The 21086-nt window shown below is 33.6% G+C and overlaps 4 protein-coding genes across 4 annotated transcripts in view; 3 read left to right on the forward strand and 1 right to left on the reverse strand.

Moving 5' to 3' along the window:
* Window positions 1-591: 591 nt before the first annotated feature.
* HELRODRAFT_104028 (hypothetical protein) lies at window positions 592-4343 on the reverse strand. Its single transcript, XM_009031599.1, has 8 exons — window positions 4232-4343; window positions 3923-4069; window positions 3290-3769; window positions 3020-3174; window positions 2668-2903; window positions 2367-2516; window positions 1770-2178; window positions 592-1578 (listed from the first exon to the last, which is right to left on the reverse strand). Exons 2-8 carry the CDS (start codon window positions 4060-4062, stop codon window positions 1166-1168), a joined length of 1983 nt encoding a protein of 660 aa, XP_009029847.1. The 5' UTR covers window positions 4063-4069; window positions 4232-4343; the 3' UTR covers window positions 592-1165.
* A 1234-nt stretch (window positions 4344-5577) lies between these two features.
* HELRODRAFT_181816 (hypothetical protein) lies at window positions 5578-13060 on the forward strand (the record flags this gene model as incomplete). The annotated part of the gene is made up of 18 exons (XM_009031600.1): window positions 5578-5622; window positions 6081-6282; window positions 6388-6497; window positions 6699-6865; window positions 7241-7574; window positions 8544-8598; window positions 8781-8953; window positions 9097-9293; window positions 9946-10054; window positions 10262-10369; window positions 10466-10545; window positions 10631-10902; window positions 11096-11217; window positions 11860-12143; window positions 12243-12313; window positions 12433-12581; window position 12765; window positions 13020-13060. 18 exons carry the CDS (start codon window positions 5578-5580, stop codon window positions 13058-13060), a joined length of 2520 nt encoding a protein of 839 aa, XP_009029848.1.
* Window positions 13061-13847: 787 nt separating this feature from the next.
* On the forward strand, window positions 13848-18889 carry HELRODRAFT_181817 (hypothetical protein; the record flags this gene model as incomplete). Its single annotated transcript, XM_009031601.1, has 12 exons — window positions 13848-13895; window positions 14592-14658; window positions 14755-14816; window positions 15630-15737; window positions 15937-16192; window positions 16941-16982; window positions 17129-17202; window positions 17370-17449; window positions 17592-17639; window positions 17947-18103; window positions 18216-18371; window positions 18785-18889. The coding sequence occupies 12 exons, from the start codon at window positions 13848-13850 to the stop codon at window positions 18887-18889; spliced, it is 1203 nt and encodes a 400-aa protein (XP_009029849.1).
* Window positions 18890-20309: 1420 nt separating this feature from the next.
* HELRODRAFT_194422 (hypothetical protein) overlaps window positions 20310-21086 on the forward strand; it is a gene marked incomplete at both ends in the record, with an annotated part of 10735 nt that continues 9958 nt past the window's right edge. Inside the window, 2 exons of the mRNA XM_009031602.1 lie at window positions 20310-20378; window positions 20685-20798. Of these exons, the coding sequence (XP_009029850.1) occupies window positions 20310-20378; window positions 20685-20798 (183 nt within the window). The remainder of the gene's footprint in view (window positions 20379-20684; window positions 20799-21086) is intronic.

Consider the following 21086-nt stretch of genomic DNA (forward strand, 5'->3'; position numbering starts at 1 on the left):
ACCAGAACGACGCAGGATTTCGGTAGATTTGATGTGGTCCTTCAGACTAACTCGTTGCATCCATCGGAGCATTTTCATGTCGGTTCGTTGAAGTTGTTGTTCCAGTTTGGTTGTCATTGGCCATGTTTCTGCACCATATAACAACACCGGACGTATCACAGATTTATTAAGTCTTGATCGTAGTAGTAGTGGGATGTCACGCCGAATCAATATAGACGCAAGGAGATGCCATTTATTTCAGGCTGTACGTATGCGTGCTCGAACGGCAGCTTCAACTGTTCCAGTACAATCCAGAACATTCCCTAGATATTGAAACGATGTGACTTTCTCTACCTTAATGGCTTCAAAAACATTGCTATTTCGTATTTGTTGTTGTGGATTGATGCAAGCGGAACAAAATTGGACAAGCTGAAATGTGAGAATAATTCTATAATGAGGTTAAGCGATTTGAGTAGACTTTTTTTCGCTTAATGACAAGATACTTATTTTTTGGCGAAAATGTGAGAATTTGGCGGGAAAATTGACTCGAGACAACTGTGAAAACACGGACACTCGGATTTTTAGAATGAGACAACTTCAGTACAATTTCACTTTATTTTATTCAATATGTACAAATTAAAAACACAAAATATAATAACCAGCATTTATTATCTAAAAATTAAAAAAACAAAAATCAACAGTTACTGGACGCGCAGTTTTATATATCCTATTATGTTACAAATAACAAAACAGTACATTTACAAAAGATGAAAAACAACATCATCTCTCGACGTTATCAACGGCACTACATCACAACCAACAACAGATACATAAAAACACAAACATGTAGTACGCAGTAACAAATGTAAATAATGTTGCTGGATAATATTAATCACATGTATCGTAATCCTTAAGAGAATGTCATTATCATCAGTCCGTTATCTTTGTATCATTACGACGTATCAAAACACGTTCTAAACAGAAACAACAAACAAAAACAATAAACAAAAACATTTGACGGAAGAAATAAATAAATTGATAATATTACAACAATGTATATACAAGAGGCAGACAAATCAAACAATACCACCGGTCAAACAGTCAACCAATGGCCAATCAATCAGAACTAAGCAGGTGAACCAATTGAAACACACAGCAAGCACACACACATGACAGGGAACTGTATTTATAATTCATCTCTATCCTCTTCCTCTGCTTGCGTCGGTGGAGGAGCACCACCAGACTGTTGGTAGATCTTTGATACGATTGGCTGAGCTACATCTTCCAGTTGTTTCTTGTGTGTCTTAAACTCTTCAGCTTCAGCATCATGATTCTTCTCGAGCCATTTAATCTGCTCCTCTACTGCCTTCTCCAATGTTTCTTTATCATCGCTGCTCAGTTTTCCACCCAATTTTTCTTTGTCCCCGATCTGGCTTTTCAGAGAGTAGGCATAACCTTCCAATTCGTTACGAGCTTCAACCTTTTCTTTAACTTTTTTGTCATCTTCAGCAAATTTTTCAGCATCATTTATCATTCGGTCAATATCTTCTGGTGAAAGTCTGTTTTGATCATTGTTGATGACTATGTTGTTCTTGTTACCTGATTTGGAAGAAAAATAGAGATAACTGAAAATTTGGACAAATACAAAGCAAAGCACTGCAAACAAACTAACGGACAGACAGTGGTAAAAAACTCAAAAATAAATAATACATTTACAATTGAATACAATTATATACAAATCAATCAACCATCAGAAGAGCATGTCAATAAAAGAAGTAAAAAAAAGCAACCTGTTCCCTTATCTTCAGCAGTGACTCTCAAGATACCATTAACATCAATTTCGAATGTGACTTCAATCTGTGGTACACCCCTTGGTGCAGGAGGGATGCCTGTCAGATCGAATTTCCCCAACAAGTGGTTATCTTTTGTCATTGGTCTCTCACCTTCATACACCTGGATGGAGACAGTGGGCTGTTGATCAGCAGCCGTCGAAAATATTTGAGATTTTTTTGTAGGAATGACTGTGTTTCTTCCAATGAGTTTTGTCATGACACCTCCAACTGTTTCAATACCGAGAGTCAGGGGATTGACATCAAGAAGTACAAGATCACCTGTGTCCTCTTCACCTCCCAACACACCGGCCTGAACAGCTGCTCCATAGGCAACTGCCTCATCTGGGTTAATGCCACGACTTGGCTCCTGAAATTTAATAAGAAAAAATTTGAGGCATGCAAAAAATGTCCACTATGTATGTAGTCACATGCACACAACTCAGAACAGAGACAACCCATAAGAGAACAATTAACTAATGGAGACAAAATAAAGTGAACCAGTACAACAAATATCCTACAGAAAACAATCATAGAAACAAAAGATGACAATCCTACCTTTCCATTAAAGAAATCCTTAACAAGCTGTTGCACTTTGAGGATACGTGTGGAGCCACCCACCAAAACAATTTCATCAACTTGATCTTTCTTCAAATCAGCATCTTCTAATACTTTCTGCACTGGTTTGATTGTGGACTTGAATAGGTCCTGCAGAGAATTTTTAATAACACTATCATCTAAAACCATTTAATTTAACCATGGTTTGATAAGCATTAAAAAATTCAAACTTGATGAGATTAAATTAAAACACACATAATTGATACAAAACAGGCAGATACATCCTAAACCAACTACTAACAATGTTCAGTTCCTCAAATTTAGCTCTTGTCAGTGTCTCAGAAAAGTCATCTCCATCAAAGAATGATTCAATTTCAATCTTAGCTTGATGTTGTGAAGACAGAACTCTTTTTGCCTTTTCCACTTCTCTTCTTAGTTTCTGAACAGCCCTGTTGTTTGAGCGGATGTCCTTACCCTTCTTCTTTTTGTACAATTTGATGAAGTGGTCCATAACACGTTGGTCAAAATCTTCACCACCTGTTGTTGAATTAATATGAAATGTTGTATTATTTCCAATTTATAAATAATGAAGCAAGTTTAGATTTAAAATGCTGGTGATTATACAAATTTTAAACACCTCCTTCTCAACAAACCTAAATGAGTATCTCCATTAGTTGAGAGAACCTCAAAGACACCATTGTCAATTGTGAGTAGAGTGACATCAAAAGTACCACCACCGAGATCAAACACTAGAATGTTCTTCTCACCTTCCTTCTTATCTAAACCATATGCAATGGCAGCCGCTGTCCTAACAAAAAACAACAAGAACTTCTCTTAGAATTTTGATATAACATATGAAAGATGTTTTGAACTATTGAGATACTAAAAACAAACAAGCAATTTAAAAAGCAAACAGAACTAACGGTTCATTGATGATCCTCATAACATTAAGACCCGCAATAGCACCTGCATCTTTGGTAGCCTGTCTCTGAGCATCATTGAAATAGGCAGGCACTGTGACAACAGCATGAGTGACTTTTTTGCCAAGGTAGGCTTCTGCTACTTCCTTCATTTTTATCAGAACCATAGCAGAGATTTCCTCAGGGGCAAAAGTTTTGGTTTCTTCTCCAACTTTAACTTGAACGTAGGGTTTGTCATTTTTGTTGGTGACTGTGAATGGGTAGAACTTGATGTCTTGCTGTACTGATGGTTCATTGAATCGGCGACCAATCAAGCGTTTAACATCAAAAATGGTGTTTTCAGGATTTGAAGTAAGCTGATTTTTAGCAGCATCGCCAATCAACCTCTCGCCTTCAGGTGTGAAAGCGACATAGGATGGTGTGATACGATTACCTTGATCATTTGCTATGATCTCTACACGACCATTTTTGTAAACACCAACGCTGAAAAATCATTAAAAAAGATCGTTATAAGTTTTATATCAATTAAAAATTCAGCTAATACAACAAAATACAAAAACACAAAGTAAGTTTATACTTTAATGGCTAGAACATATAAATGGAAAAGAAAAAAAAGGATTGGAAATAGATTAGTACCATGAATAAGTAGTTCCAAGATCAATACCGATGACTGTGCCAACACTGTCTTTTTTATCATCTTTCTCATCTTTGTCTTTGGCGTGACAGGCTCCAAAGACCAGCACAATTACACTCAGGAATCGTAAATTGGAGAACATTTTACGTCTGTAAAGTAACTTTAACGTTTGAAATCAAGTAAACACAAATATACCAACGATCAGCTTAAATTTAAAATTTAATAAATGGCAGACGCAAGCAACACATGTACGCTTTCGGAAACGCCGACAGCACGACTAACAAAAAAAAGTAGCTACCAAGTTTACCTACCTAATTACAAAACACAGTGTACAAATTAGGAATTCCACAAAAATATTTGACTAATTAGAATAGAAAATTGAAAGAAAAATATCCTAAAAATCGTAAACTTAACGCTCGAATTGATTACAAATGAAACATAACCTGCTATAGAAAAGTATGCCTTTTAAGCTACGCTAAGAATGACTGCACATTATCGTGTCTTAACGCTATTGGTTCGAGTAATCGGCATACTTTGATAATATTGGTCGAAAGTAGGTCACCATAATACTGACGTATCAAAGAATGTTCTGTACCGGCAAGTAACGAATATTAGGGACACGTCAGTGTTAAGTTTGTTCAAGATCGAGAACGTTCTCCCCGACATATTTTCAGATCGAAAAATTAATTTCTACGTTTCTTGCACCATACAGTATCAAACATATATATATAGATATAGATATACATCAAAGTATCCCAATTGAACTACGCATAAAATTTCACTAATACGTTATTGTTAAATCAACGGTGCAACACAAATAATAAAATGTAGTATCTAGATTTAACATAGAGTGCTTAGAGTACGATACGTGTATTTCGAGTGCAAATGTCACGAATAATTCAAGTTTATTAAACGGAATTAGAGTTATAGTTAATGCTACAAAACTAATTTAAACATTTTGCTTATATTTAAGACCTGAGGAAATCTAGCAAACGTTCATCGCAAAATATTAAGGCGTGCAGTGAAAACTTAATAAGTTATCAAACATAGACAAAGATAATCATTTAATATCAATTTTATTGATTTATTACATATGCATGGCTTCATCTCAAATGATTCATCAAACAAGCTTTTCTCTTAACCACTGTTCCTGATTTCTTCAATACGTAGGCACGACACTAAGTAAAGAGGAACGGTTGATGTCGGGTAACAGATTAAAACTTGATTCACCAAACTAAATTTATGTCGGGATTTCCATTATCGAATTAAACCTTTTCATGCTTAGAAAATTGAGTACTAATGAATCTAATAAAATAAACAAACGGCCTAATACATTATAATCAACGATTGGTTTTATTTCAATCCTAGTAAGCCAACCTACAGTTTCAGTGAGCAACGGTATTTCACCGGACAAAAAGCGATTTTTGCATTCAAATTAACAAAAATAATTTTAAAATACATAATTCAATTTAATTACCACATTTTTTAAACATGATAAGTCGAATAAATATTTCATATAGCTTGTTTGTTAAAACAATTTAATATGTAAGCCATTAAGCCAAGAAAGTCAAAATAGCCCAATTCGTTTTTAATGGTTCTTTCACTTTTAACCAAAAAAGTTTTATCAAATTGCCGAAAACGAATACAAAAGACACCGATGAATCCTAAAACTCAAATTAGGCATGACGTTTCGATTGCAGAGGTATTATTTTTTATTATATATTATATTTATTATATAATTTCTACGTGATGTTACGATATACTTGACGTATTCTCCTTTTCCTGCCAAGCAGGGTTGCAGTTTTTTTATATTTATGGTAACCAATAAGTAATTTGCTAATCTAAGTAACACCGACGCATGATGACTAACTAGCCTAAATATAATTAATTAAAAATTAAATATTCAATAAATAATTCCTAATTTTTGTCAATTTTTTAATTTAATAATTAATTTAATTTTTAATACAAGTTAAAAGTAAACAAAAAATATCTTTTTTACAAAAATTTTATTATTTTAATTAAATTTAATTAAGTCTTAAAATCCAAACCTATTCTATATCTACAAGATATATATATAATAAATAACTAATATATTTATTGCAATGACTTTATGGGTATCTTTATTTTCAATTAAACTTGAAATTAAAATACAAAAATTAGGAAATTCAAAAGTATGTAAAGTTCTTGACAGAGAGCCCCAAAGAGGTATTATCAGATGCAGAGGAGGAGGAAATGATTAGGTTCATATTGGTGAAAACTTCGTCAATCCCATTCACAGAGGAAGCTGCCCTTCAGTATGTTGGCCATCTCTACAAAAAATCTGTTGAAGATCATTTGGCAAATCTTCATACAACAAGCTCAAGTAAGAATTTATTTTAGTTGAAAATTTTTTTTACTTCTAAATCTCGTACAACCATTCGATACAGACACTCATGCATATAATTAATTTTTTCTTTTATTTTCAAAGATAATTATGATGATGAGAATAAGTTTGAGAAGAAAATTGACAAAATTGAAGGTTTATTTGTTCAACTTCTACATACAAACAGCCTTTTCTGGGCCACCAAGCTCTCCAGTGTCAGTTTTTTAAATGGTTTTATAATTTTTTTATACCCAGTTTTGTTTTTACATTTTTTGGCAATTAATTCATTTTTATTGAAGTTAAATAACACCCATCCATCTATTAACTCAAATGCAAAACTACTTTTCTATGTATCAATAAAATCTCACCAAACTCAAATGAATTAAAATTTTATTTAAATCAACTTTTAAATATAGTGGGCCTCAAGTTTGTTGGGCGAAATTGGTCAGGAATTTTCAACTCATAGTAATATAGTTTTGCTGTCATCTGGTCTGAACATGTTGAATGATCTTCTGCTACTATGGACCAGTTGTTATGCTACAAGATCTCTCGTTCAGATTCTGGCTAGATGTATTAATTTATTGTTAGTTTGTGTTTGTAATTTTGTGTATGTGTGTGTGTGTGTGTATGTGTGTGTGTGGTGTGTGTGTGTGTGTGTGTGTATGTATGTGTGGTGTATGTGTGTGTGTGGTGTGTGTGTGTGTGTGAAAGTGCATACATACATTACATACATACCTTACATATATACATACATGCATTGTCTAATCAACAGGCCAGACATAGAAATGGACAAGTGCTTTGATTTGCTGCTCGTGACATCTGTCAAATTTTCTCCGCATTTTGATTGGGTAGTTGCTCATATTGGGTGGAGTTTTATTTTATTTTTGTCATTTTAATAAAAATTATTGTTTTTGTCGTTGTTCTCTTTGTTATAATGCTTCATTTGCAACTTATTCAGATCATGCTTTCCGAGGCAGGTCATTAAAAGAATGCTCCACTGTGGCCTCAATGATTATTTCATTAAAAATTACCCTAGCAGTATTAACAATAACAATAATAATAATCATAATAAACAAATGATGTTTAAATCATCATCATCGTCGTCTCTGATGAAATCATCATCATCATCGTTGTCTTCATCATCGTCATCGTCTCATTTGATGAAAATGCAAGCTGCCGCTGCTCTGGCCGATAGAGGAATACAAAAAATACCATCTGTTATTGGTATTCTCGGCTATTTATCGTTGCACCATTCTTTTACATTGGAATTGGCTGTGCTGAATTTGATTAGGGTTAGTGAAAGTTTTATAATGTGGTTCTTTTCCTTTCTGTGTTTGTGTCTGTGTATGTGTGTATGTATGTGTGTGTGTGTATGTGTGTGAGTGTTAATGTGTGTGTGTGTTATTTATATGTTATCATTGATAATTGCATGGCCTAGTGGTATAGTGCCTGTCTGCTGACAAAGTCTTGCATTCCTGTGACTGAGTTTGAACGCGATGCAATGACAAACTCTGCATATCATGACATGCCTGCCTGTGTGATGTCTTACCTTGCACATATACTGTCTATTTAGATAGTTTAATTCAATTATATTAAACAATTAATTAAACAATAGATGGGATGGTTTTGTATTCATTAAAGAACTAATTATCTCGCCAGGAGTACGTTAATGATGATCAAACTACAACTTCTTCACACTCTACATCATCATCATCAGCAGCAGCAGCTGCTGCAGCAGCAGCAGCAACGACATCAACATCGACATCACATGAGGAGATAATAGCAACGCCATATTATGTATTGCATTTGATGTCACAATCATCTCCGTTGTTGAGAATCTGTTCTAGTGTATTTCTTAACGAAGGTAGCTGTGTGTGTGCGTGTGTGTGTGTGTGCGTGCGTGCGTGTGCGTGTGTGCCTGCATAGCTGGATTGTTTTGGGAGTTTTGTGAAACTTGCATATGCCTGAATGCTTCTTTGCTATTATTAAATTTTATTGTTATAGCTTTGTCATCCTCGTCGTTATTATTGTTTTTTTTAACTTCATCATCACCATCATCATCACCAGCCTCATCAGATGTTCTCATGATGATGGCCTACAAGATGAAACATCATCCTCAGTTTATTGATTATATGAGGTGAGGTTTGTTTGTATTTCTGTTTTTAATCTAAGTTATCTTTTAATCATTCCTTTATTTATTTATTCATTTATTAATTCATCTTGTCATTCATTCATTCGTTCGTTCGTTCGTTCACCAACAGTGCATTGTACATGTTGTCAAAATGCATTCTCAATATGGACTGCTTATTCTTGAAAGTCATCCAAACGTTGATGAAACATGCTTGCTACCAAACAGGTACGCACACGTACACACACACGTACACACACACGTACACATACACACACGCAACACAACATACACATATACACATTCATATCTTACAGACAGATGCATTGTACATTATTAGCTAGTAATATTTTAATCAATTTTATGACAGAATCAAACCATCAAGAAAAAATGATGATCGACCACGATGGCGATAATAAAAACATAAAAACCAATAATAATAATAATAATAATAATAATAATAATAATAACGTTGGTGTTAAAATTGCCATGGAGAGAGAGATATTGTTGAAAGATATCTCAACCATGTGCCAGCATTTACTAGTAAGTTCATTACATACATATATACATACATACATACATGCATGCATGCATGCATACAAACATACATACAAACTTACATACAAACTTACATACAAACTTACATACAAACATATATACAAACATACATACATACAAATATACAGAACCAGGTATGTGTACAACTGCAGTCGGCAACATACACTCAGCTTGACACCCTTGTCTTTTCTGTTGAGATTCGATCCTTTGCTTCACTGAAACAGGACATTCTAGATTTGTGTGACTTTTACATCAAATTATGCTGCAATAATAATAATAATAATAATAACGGTATTAATAGCCGAGATAATGTGACTACACTGAGGTAGGTGTCAGTGTTATTATTTTTTTGTTATTGACAATTATTCATTCTTTTGTTCATTCCTTTGTTCAATCATTCACCAATCCATTCTTTTCCTCATTCATCTACCCATGCATTCTTTCAAATGGTTGTCGATTTATTCATTCAGTCTTTCATTCAGTAATAAGTCTTTAATGGATGCCAACTAAATAATAAGCTCGTAATTAATTAATTAATTGCTTCTTTTTTAGATTTATCGAAAACTATTGTAAGTGCTAAATATTTTAAATATTTCTCAAGCGTTTGATTCTATAGCCATCTTATAAAATTATCTAAAAACCTTACAACGGCTTTTAACATTCGTCACACTTTGTACGTAAGCTCGGGTTTTGTGTCTTGTAAACTTTCGCAATTTAAATGAGTTGTTTCCGTCCGTTTTATTAAATCGCCCAACTTGGTCGCATCAATGCCATGCAAGGTTTGAGTATTTTGATAGATTCGCCTACATGTCTACATCTTCAAGGTTGCGTGAAAGGGTTTATTAACGTTCCAACGTGTTTCTTATATAAGCATCAAATGTCTCGCCTATCCCCGAATGTCGTGATTTATTATGGAAATAATAACTGAGTGAATGTTAGAAATATTATTAACTAGGTATTAAATGAATTAATTCAAGTTCAATGTGGATTTACAAGCTGTTGACCTGTGCCTGCCTGCACGAACCACTATCATCTGCCAAACCTTCCACCGTTTTAGCTAGGGTCTTCATAAGATCACGCGGCAATGTTAGTGGCGGTGCTGCTGATGATGATGACGGTGATGATGATGATGATGATGTTATGTTGTAACGATAGTGATGAGATGATGGTGACGATACAGATGGTAACAGTAATCATGATGACCAATCGATCAACTGATTGATTAATCAGTCATTCGATTAATTAGTTGATTAATTATAGATTAATGATATTGTTATACCTTTATATTTCTAGTTTGACGGGTTTTCCCAGCTGTTACTTTCACTTTCCATAAAGCATCCAGCCATCCTTGATGACTGTGTGGATAAAATTATGGACTTCACAGCAGGCAATTCATTCAAAGTTGATGACGACGACGACGACGATGATGATAGCGGTTTTGATGATAGTAGTGATAGTAGTAACAACAACAGCAATAACAACAACAACAACAACAAGAGAGATAGAAAGATAGGGAGAGTAATACAGAATTTGTACATTCGCTGCTCTGAGGAAGTTAAATCTGATATTACAACGAGGTTGTTGTGGTTGTTGTGGTTATTGTTATTATTATTATTATCATTATTATCATTGTTATTATTATTATTGTTATTGTTATTTCAGACAAACAGTCATATCAGTGTTGAAACGTCGACACCTAGAAAGTATAGGCAATCTCATATCTTCATACTCCACTGATGTCCACAGGAACTTCAACAGGTCCTCAACGCTGCTCAAACTTTTTAACTTGGTTCAAATGTTTGACAGCAGCAGCAGCAGCAGCAACAACAATAACAACAACAACAATAATAATAATGTTGATTGTTGTGTTGCGGTGTTGTTGAGAATTTCTGACATACTCATCGAATGTTTTTTCAGATGTATTCTTTTGAAAGGTAGTTTGTTCGTTCGTTTGTTTGTTCGTTCGTTCATTTGTTCGTTCGTTCGTTTGTTTGTTGTTGATGGTGTTGTTCATGATGCTAACGATGACATCTTTTATTTTTGTGGTGCTGGACACGTTAGTGATGATGTTTGTCGATATTAAAATCCACTTTTAGAATGAAAAATAAACAAACATTAAACAAACAGATCTCTCCAAAAGACAGCAAATATGTTACGACTGCATCAGAGTACTGAAATATCTATGCACAGAAAATGCACCAACCCAGATTAAAACTATTAGATCTATCGTTAAAATATCTTTGTTGGAGGTACATGTCTGTTGTTGCTCATGAAGATGGCGATGTTAATAATGACGTGTTGTTGTTGTTGCATGCACTCTTTGTTGATTTGGAAAAGTACACTGATATTTTTTAAAAGTTAATTCAATTATTTATTTAAGAAAAAAATGATTTTTTCATAATTTAGTCATTCTGTCATCTCTTTGATGAATCGAAACAAAGAAATTTTTCACTGGAAAAACGAAAGATGACGTCATCGCCATCAATGGCGTCATCAACAACCTCTACGACGAGCCTGTTGAGACAAAATCAAAACCTATCCTTACAAACCTTCTATAACAGCAGAAATAAAAGAAATAATAAAATTACTACTACTACTACTAATAATAATAATAATAATCATTTTGGCGGATTTAATACTTTAATATTCCACAGTGGAGTTATTGGCAAGGGTCTACAGAATGCTAACAATAACATTAACACCGTTAACAATGTATCTCACAATGACGATGGTGACGACGATGATGATGATGTTGATATGGAAGTTGAGGGTTTTGAGGTGTCCATTCTTTTCTTTTCATTTTTTTATCACTTCGTTCATTCATTCGTTTCTTTATCCATTCTTTCTTTCTTTCCTTCACTCTTTCATTCATTCCTTCATTCCTTCCACAGACACACTGGCCGGCAGTGACGACAACACTAAACAGGCAGTTACTAATACAGTTGCTCTGGGAATGTTGCTTCAGAAGAGTTAACAACAAAAACAACAGCAAAAATAATAACAATAATAATAATAAACAAAACAACAATAATAACAATAATAATAACGACCTCCAAATAACCTCAGAAGTAATTAAAGCCATGTCGTCCGTACTGATAGAAATCGTCATGCCAGACATTCTGTACAACGGACTTCAGTGGCCCGACGAAGATTTTATTAGGGTCACGGTCGAAAGGTCAGTCATCGAATGGGCCAAGGTTTTTTTATATAAGGAGGTCAAGGTCGTTTTTATAATTAGGTCAAGTTTAGTTTCATTTTTTCCTTTATTAAACAGGGATTTGTCAGTCCAGAGGAAATTTGAAAAGCATCCTATAATTTGGGATTTTCTAGATTTCTTAGCAAGCAGTTAGTTTTGATTGACCAAAATTGAATTTTCAATATTATTTATTTATTCTTTCGTTCATTTATTCATTCAATAATTAGTTTAGCCAATCAGTGATTTCTAATTAATTTCAACCTGTTAGACGGAAATGGACTTTGGTACTGTTCTTGCATAATAAGAAGCCTACTATCCTGTCTGATTCTACAATGGGAGTCTACGAGGATGACCTCAGCCTCCGAACTTCAAGGTCAGATCAAGTTCACCATGAAGGTTATTGACTTGATGAAGAAGGTTGGAAGCGTTGTGCTGGAGATTTTTTTTTCGTTTTTATATTTGTTTATTTTGTATGTCGTTGTTTCTAGCCTTTTGTTATTTGTCGTCTTTTGCACGTGACAACATTATTAACTTTGTCATCGTCAACAACATCCAACGACATCATTATTTACCGCAACAACGACAACAACAACGTCACAGGGTCAGTTGTTGACGGAACCGCTTAGTCACACAGACAGCCTACTGCAGCATTTGAACCCTTTTGAAATCTATCTACTGCTATTAAATATTTGGAAATATGTAAAGGTAGTGATTATGGTGCTGGTTGTGGCGATGATGAAGATGGCATCGTTTGTGACGGTGAAGAAGATGATGATGCTTTTGATGAATATTTGAATGATGGCGTATTAGTGAAATAATAATAAACTGTTGAATGATTATTCATTTTCATTGCAGGAATATTCTCCGATGCCAGGGCAGAAACCGCAAATAAGTAAAACACAATAAATAAATAAATAATTATAGTTATAACGATGATAATATTTTTTAATAATTTTCATTTAGGTTCCAAGTATACGGACATCATACATATAATAATGCAGAACAACATTGAGAAATGTGGTCACTTATATGCATTATTCTTTAGGCCCGTGTAAATCTTCTTTCACATCAGCCTCACATATAATGTGAATGAAGTCACACTATCATCAAGGACTACAACTTCAACAAAGACGAGATTAACTAGTATTTAACATGGCATTCTAAATTTATTAATATATAAAAAAAATACAATTTTTGAAGTATTTCATTTGTTCTTTATTCATTACTATGTTTATGTTATCATTCTTCCTCATTCTTATTCACTCATGTGTTTAATTTTTAAATATTTTTCATTATTCATCAATTCAGTTCTGTACAGTTTACAGTAGAAAACATTTTTATTATAGTAGAAACTCGTTTATGAAGAACAATGGCAAACATCTGAAGCACCTAGCTAATTGTCTAAAAATCTTTGAATACATGAGTTTATTGGTTTTTACCTCCAGTTAACAAACTCGCGACTGACTGACTACTCTGCGTTTGAACCAGGAGATAACAAAATTTCTTGAAAATATTGGTGCATGTATTACACGTTATTTTATGTATAGTGTCTTGAATCGAACCGGGTAGTTAAAATGCAATACTGAACGTTATATACCATTTATGTATTTGTCGCGTACTATAGTTCAATTTTTTATTTTGGCTTACCATGAAATTTAAAAATAAATGTAAACAATAATAACAATGGCGGTGCCAGTTCAATTCTCTGATGGCGATTTCAACCGAATGCAGGTTTTGAGATTTAAACTTTTACTTGGATTTTTGTTGGGAATTAGTGCAGAATATTAGTTTATTATTTTTAATTTTTATTAATTTATTAAAATCAGTTATTGTCATTTATTCAGTAATATTGCTATTTTAATTTTAGTTGGATGTTGATCTCTGTAATTTTTATAATATAAAGTTTTCCTAAAATAAATAGTAAAGAATCTAAAAATGAAAAAAAGTTTAAATTAGCTTCAATATGTCATTTAACAAAATTGTTATTTTGATCTAATGTATTTATTTTTACAATCTGGTCATAGGTTAATTTATTATTATTATATTTATTTATAATTTATTATATTTATTAATTATAAGGAAGAGATCTTAATATGGATGAGTTTGCTTGAAGAAATGATGACATTGAGATTGAATTGAAGGAGATTGTTTGAATGATTGACTGAATGATTGATTGAATAAGAGAATGAGTGAAAAAATTTATAACAGGCCAATAATTTGTTTATTCATAATTTGAAGAGTAAAGTGAAATAATTTAGTGTTCTCCCTAAGAGTCTACTCTAAGTTTACTAAGTTAGACAAAATAGATATTATTCCTGTTCTAATATATATAAAATAACATTTATCTATTAATATCATTTGTGTTATATAATTATTAATAATTAATTTTAATATTATAATAACATTGTTAATTAAATTTGTCATTAGAACCAACTGCTTGAATTAAGAGAAATGCTATATAAGTCAGATGAAAAATGCAGGAAGCAAGAGAAAGGTGGTTTAATTTGAATTAATTTCATTTAGTTATTATTTGAATAATAATAATATTTTATAATTATCTTTATATTATTTCATTTTAAAAAAAACTCAGAATTAAATGCAGTAATTGAGGAGCAAAGAAAATTAGAGAGAGACTTAACAAAAGCCAATCAGGTCATTCATTTATGTATGCTAATATTATGATCCCATAACAATCCTTATTTTCTTTCTAGTACTTTCTTTTTTTATAATATTCTTTCTCTCTCTCTTTCTCTCTTTCTTTCTCTCTCTCTTCTCTCTCTCTTTCTCAATTTTATATATACTAATATTATGATCCTCACAACAATCCTTGTTTTCTTTCTTGTATTTTCTTTTTTTATAATATTCTTTTTCTCTTCTCTCTCTCTTTCTCTCTCTCTTCTCCCTCTTTCCTCTCTCTCTCTCTTTCTCTCTCTCTCTCTCTCTCTCTCTCTCTCTCTCTTTCTCAATTTTATATATAATTATATTATGATCCCCATAACAATCTTTGTTTTCTTTCTTGTACTTTTTTTTATTTTTTTTTATAATATTCTCTCTCTCCTCTCTCTCTTTCTCTCTCTCTTTCTCTCTCTCTCTCTCTTTCTCAGTTTTATATATACTAATATGGATATTAGAATGGAAGAATAGTTGTTGGCCACACAAATTTTGTTCCATTGTTCTTATAAATATAAAATGAATACATGGTAGGAATTATTTATAGAGAAAACAAACCATTACTTTCACTATTTTATTATGATAATTGTTATTTTATTATTTTCTTATCAATTTTTTTATTTTTAATAATAAGTTTTGTATGAATATTCTTTTTTCCCTATCATTCAGATCATAAACAAAAGCAAGAAAGCGAAAGTGATTAGTTAATTTGGTTCATTTAATCATTATTATTATTATAATAATTATTATTATTATTAATTTAATAATTATTAATAATAATTATTATTATTATAGGATTATGAGTTAGCACTGAACGAGATTGACTCTCTTCGGATGAAGCTGCGATGCTATGAAGATGATTTCCGGATTCAGAACGAAGCTCTGATGAAAGAGCTGGGAGAGGTTTTGATGATGATTGCGTCGATGATTGTAATGATAATGGTGGTTGTGGTGATGATGATGATAATAATGGTTGTTGTAATGATGATGATAATGATTGTGAGTTTGATTGTAACGGCGGTCGTTCATTCGTTTGTTCGTTTCTTTATTCTTTCTTTCGTCCATTCACTCATTCATCTACATTTCCATCCGTTTTTCATAGCTTGTGACGACAAATGAAACACTGGAGAAGGAGTTAACCCACTACAGAACGACTGCCAGCACCTCTGCCAGCCACAGCAGCACCACAAACAACAACAACGACGACATCGTCGATGACGTCAGCATCGACGTCACAGCAACGTCATCATCACTATCAGGAATACTAGCTACGACGCCCGCAGCCTATCAACAAAAACAACTGCTACTGCAAGATGAAGTACGAAGACTACAAGCCCAGTGTAATGTACTGTTGAAACGTTAGCATTCATTTCTTTTTAGAATGACGGAGAGAGAGGGAGAGAGAGATTGAGAAAGAGCTTAGTTTATGTAGCTAATTACAAAAGTGGTTTTATTTCTGTATTTAAAGTTTAAGCAATTTTTTTGTCTATTATAAGCTGGTGTGAAAATAATATTGGATCCTAGTTGCTTACTTATTGTTTTGGCACACACAAAGTTCTTAAGTTAATTTTATTTGATGTATGTGCTGATAATCTGTCCATCATTGTAGAGGTCACATATTCCTCTCTCTATCTAGTTCATATTAAATATCTAGTTGAACGTTTTGCTGCATTTGTCTTTGACCGGCATTCAAAACTGAACGGTCAAAGTTGAAGTTTTTTTCTAGCGGTTCTTATTAACACTGGGTATCTGTCTGTAAGATTGGAGGTAAGTTAGTGGCCGGAATGAAGCTGACAGTATTTTATGCACCAACCTCACGTGCTAATTTTACAGTTTTTTTCATTATCATCATCATCGTCATTATATTAAATTGATATAATTACATTATTATTATTATTATTATTATTATTACAGAAAATGCCACACTGAAGTTGCCATCGTCAACAACTCCAGCAGTACCAATTCTATCAGATGTTGAGGATGATTTATCCATGCCACCATCATCATCATCAACAGCAACAACAACAACAACAACATCATCATCAGTAACAACAACAACAACAATAACATCATCATCACCAATAATAACAACATCATCATCAACAGCAGCAACAACAGCTATGATTACAACTGAAGATGATATTTCAGGTTCATTATAATTGTGATGTGGTTTATGATGACGACGACGACGATGATGATGATGATGATGAAGATGATGGCGACGATGGTGATGATTTTTGAAGGTAATAGTTATAGTGATGACAACGATGAAGATGATTTCATTTTTTTTAAAGTTGATCTAGAAATGAAACTGTCCATAGAGAGAGAAGAAAAATTTTTATTAAAGAAACAATTCTCAGATTTGCAGGTCGGCCCAATTAATTAGTTCGTCAATTAGTGGATAGATGGATGAAATTCAGTGGATGAATGGAGTGTATTACATTTGGAGAATGACTGAATGAATAGATAAATAAATAAATATATGAAAATAAATATATGTAATTTTAATAACGTTAATAAAATGCTGTTAACCAGGGCAAGTTTGTGGAGAGGAGTACTTCATTGCAAGCTGAAGTGGACCGATTGAACGAGAAGTTGAAAAAGAAACAAGAGAGGTGACGCAGATGACGATGGCTGTTGTTGTTGTAATGGTGAAAGAGATGATGATTTTTATGGTGATGGTGATTTATCATAATAATTATAATGATTATAATAATTATCATTACAATTATAATTATAATATCAAACAACAAACAGTCTCTTACAGTTACAAGAATCCAAAGATCATTTATATAACGAAATGGAGTTAGTTCATTCATTCATTGATTCACCCATTCGTTCGTTCGTTCGTTCGTTCGTTCATTCATTCATTCATTCATTCATTCATAAATTTCTTCATTCATTTCTTCATTCGTTCATTTATTTATCCATCTATTTAGCTCCCATCAATCAATTATTTAGCCAATCATTCAAGTATCCAAGCGTCAAAACAACTTATCACATTAAATTAACCACTGAAAGTTATCTAGCCATTCTACTCCAACCAATTAAAATCACTTAACCGATTAACTAGCCAATGAAAATCAACCACCATCAACCAATCACATCACAGCACAAAACTCCAAAACACGACCAAAGACCTCACCCTATCGTTATCTCATCTTCGGACATCGTACGAACAAAAAGTGAACAAACAGACGCAGGAAATAGAACAACTGACCAAAGATATTAAATCACTAAAGATGAAATTAACAGAATGCGAAACCCAGGTTATTGTGATGATTATCTGATGATGATAATAATAGTAATAATAATATTTATAATAATAATAATGGTTAATAATGTAATAACGACAACAATTAACAACACTCTGAACCACAGAAACTGGAGTCAGTGGAGAAGCAGAGGGGGATGGACGAGCAGAGAGAACAAAGAGTGAAAGAGATCGTCAATGACTGCCAACTCAATGTTACGAAATACAAACAGGCCAATGACCAGTTGAGTGAGAGATTGAGCGAAGTTAAGGAGGAATTAAAAGTATGTCGTTGTCGTTGTTGTTGCTATTGTTGTTGTCTGTCGTTGTTGTTGCTATTGTTGTTGTCTGTTGTTGTTGTTGCTATTGTTGTTGTTGCTATTGTTGTTGTTGCTATTGTTGTTGTCTGTTGTTGTTGTTGCTATTGTTGTTGTCTGTTGTTGTTGTTGCTATTGTTGTTGTCTGTTGTTGTTGTCTGTTATTGTTACTGTTGTGGCTGTTGTTGTTACTAATTGTTATTATTATTATTTCGTTTTTGTTGTTGTCGTGAAATATTGATAAGAAAACTTCAGCAATGACATTAACAACAACATCATCAACAACAACAACAACATCATTAACATGGCATCAACAACAACAACATCATTACATGGCATCAACAACAACAACAACATCATTAACATGGCATTAACAACAGCAATGCACAGACAGCAACACTAAGTTGACGGAGGATTTGAGCAAACTCCAAGCAGATTTCACAAAGCAGTCTGACGTCTTAAAGCAAGTCACCGAGGTCGTTTAATTATAGTTATAATTAATAATTATAATTAATAATTATAATTTTGATTAGTAATTATTATTAATTATAATTCATTTATTTATTATATTTTTTTCTTCAATATATCTTACATATGTCTTGATGGCTGATAGCATGGAAGAATTGCAGTTAAAATTTGACAGATGGAAAAGTGTTATTGAAAAGAAAGGGTTAAAAGTTAATATTGGTAAGACGAAGGTAATGGTGAGTGGGGAAGGTGGGGAGCGAGTGATAAGTAAAATAGACCCCTGTGGGGTATGTGATAGGAGAGTGAAGGCTAACTCAGTATTGTGTATAGGATGTCAGAAATGGGTGCATAAGAGATGTAGTGGTGTGAGGGGGGCACTGAAAAAGGTGGAAGGCACGTTCAAATGTAAGAAATGTGTTCATGGTGTGATTAATAGGACGGACGCAAGGACGGGGTTGAGTGGTGGTATTGAAAGAGTGGAAAGCTTTGTTTACTTAGGGGATAAGCTGAATGCGGATGGAGGATGCTTGAGCGCAGTTACGGCTAGAGTTCGTGTTGGATGGATGAAATTTAGGGAACTGGGTGGGGTATTGTGTGGAAAGAAATGGTCAGTGAAGATGAAAGGGAGGGTATATAACGCATCTGTGAGAGCAGCGATGGTATATGGTGGTGAAACTTGGGTGTTGAGGAGAGAGGAGGAAAGTGTACTGCAGAGGGCTGAAAGAGCTATGGTGAGGATGATGTGTGGGGTTAAAGTGAAGGATAGGAGGAGTAGTACAGAGCTGATGTCAATGATGGGACTGAATGAGGACATTGTGACATTGATAAGGAGATCAAGATTGCGGTGGTATGGACATGTGTTGAGAAGGGATGAAAGGGTCGGGATTAGGCGAGCGTTGGAGTTCGAGGTTGAAGGAGTGGTAGGAAGGGGTCGTCCGCGATTGGGATGGAGAGAGCAGGTGGAGAAGGACAGGGTGAAAGCGGGGTTGCGTGATACTGAGGCGAGTGACAGATGTGGATGGCGTCGAAGGGTATTTCGGTTTCATCATAGGTAGCCAAACGGCAACCCCCGATCTCGGGGAAAATGCCGTCTAAACGTGTGTTGTATATCTTACGAACATCTGCAGCAAATATACATGAAACAACAGACCTCATAAATCGCATGTGGTAGATGGATATCTCTTTGCGATCAAATGCAGTCACAATTCATTTATAACCAACTAGACAACTCATCGTTCAATCAATCAATTCATCAACCAACTGACCAATCAATCAATCAATCAATCAACCAATCATTCATTCATTCAGTTAATCAAACCACCACTCATTCAACCAACCGACCAACCAACCATTTCTTAGTTAGCAGATAACAGAAAGAAACTCTTAGACCAGCTGTCGATAAAATATCAAGAAGTTATGGATAGCCACAAAGCAGCAATGAAAAAAGTGAACTCAGATCACGAGCAGGCTGTAAATTCTTTGAACAGTGAATTGGGAAGTTTGAAGGTTCGGTAATTTTTAGGTTTCATTTAATTAATTCTCTCTCTCTCTCTCTCTCTCTCTCTCTCTCTCTCACTCTTTCTCTCTCTCACTTTCTCTCTCTCTCTCTCTCTCTCTCTTTCTATTTGTTTCTTTTCCTCTGTCTGTTTCTTTCTTGCACTTGATCTCTTTTATTTTCTCTTTATCTCATTAATTTGTTATTCAATTGATTATTTATTTATTTATTAATTACTAACGATAATTATTAATAAATACGAAGAGTAATTGTCTTCTTTCATGATTTTAACTTGGCTGGCTGCATTCGTTCACAAGATCCAGATAAGAAACTTGGAGATAGTCGACGGGGAGAGGGTGAACTTGAAAGAGAGATTGAGAGAAAGTGAGAGTATGATTAAAGACTTGAATCAACAAATTGATAATATGAAGGTTGGTTCGTTCAGTCATTTATTAGTTCCTCCATTCGTCCATTTATTTCTTCGTTCATTAGTTTCTTCCTATCCATTCATCATTCATTCATCCATCCATTCATTCATTCATTCATTCATTCATTCATTCATTCATTCATTCATTCATTCATTCATTTATTCATTCATTCATTTATAGGCCGAAATGAATTTAGCTGAAGAAGATAATGCTAAACAAAAGCAGCTCCAGAGGATTGAGCATCAGAGAATAGTGGATGAACTGAATGAAAACATAAAAGAATTAAAAGAG

This window comes from Helobdella robusta (genome assembly GCF_000326865.2).
Source record: "Helobdella robusta unplaced genomic scaffold HELROscaffold_76, whole genome shotgun sequence".
NCBI lineage: Eukaryota > Metazoa > Annelida > Clitellata > Rhynchobdellida > Glossiphoniidae > Helobdella > Helobdella robusta.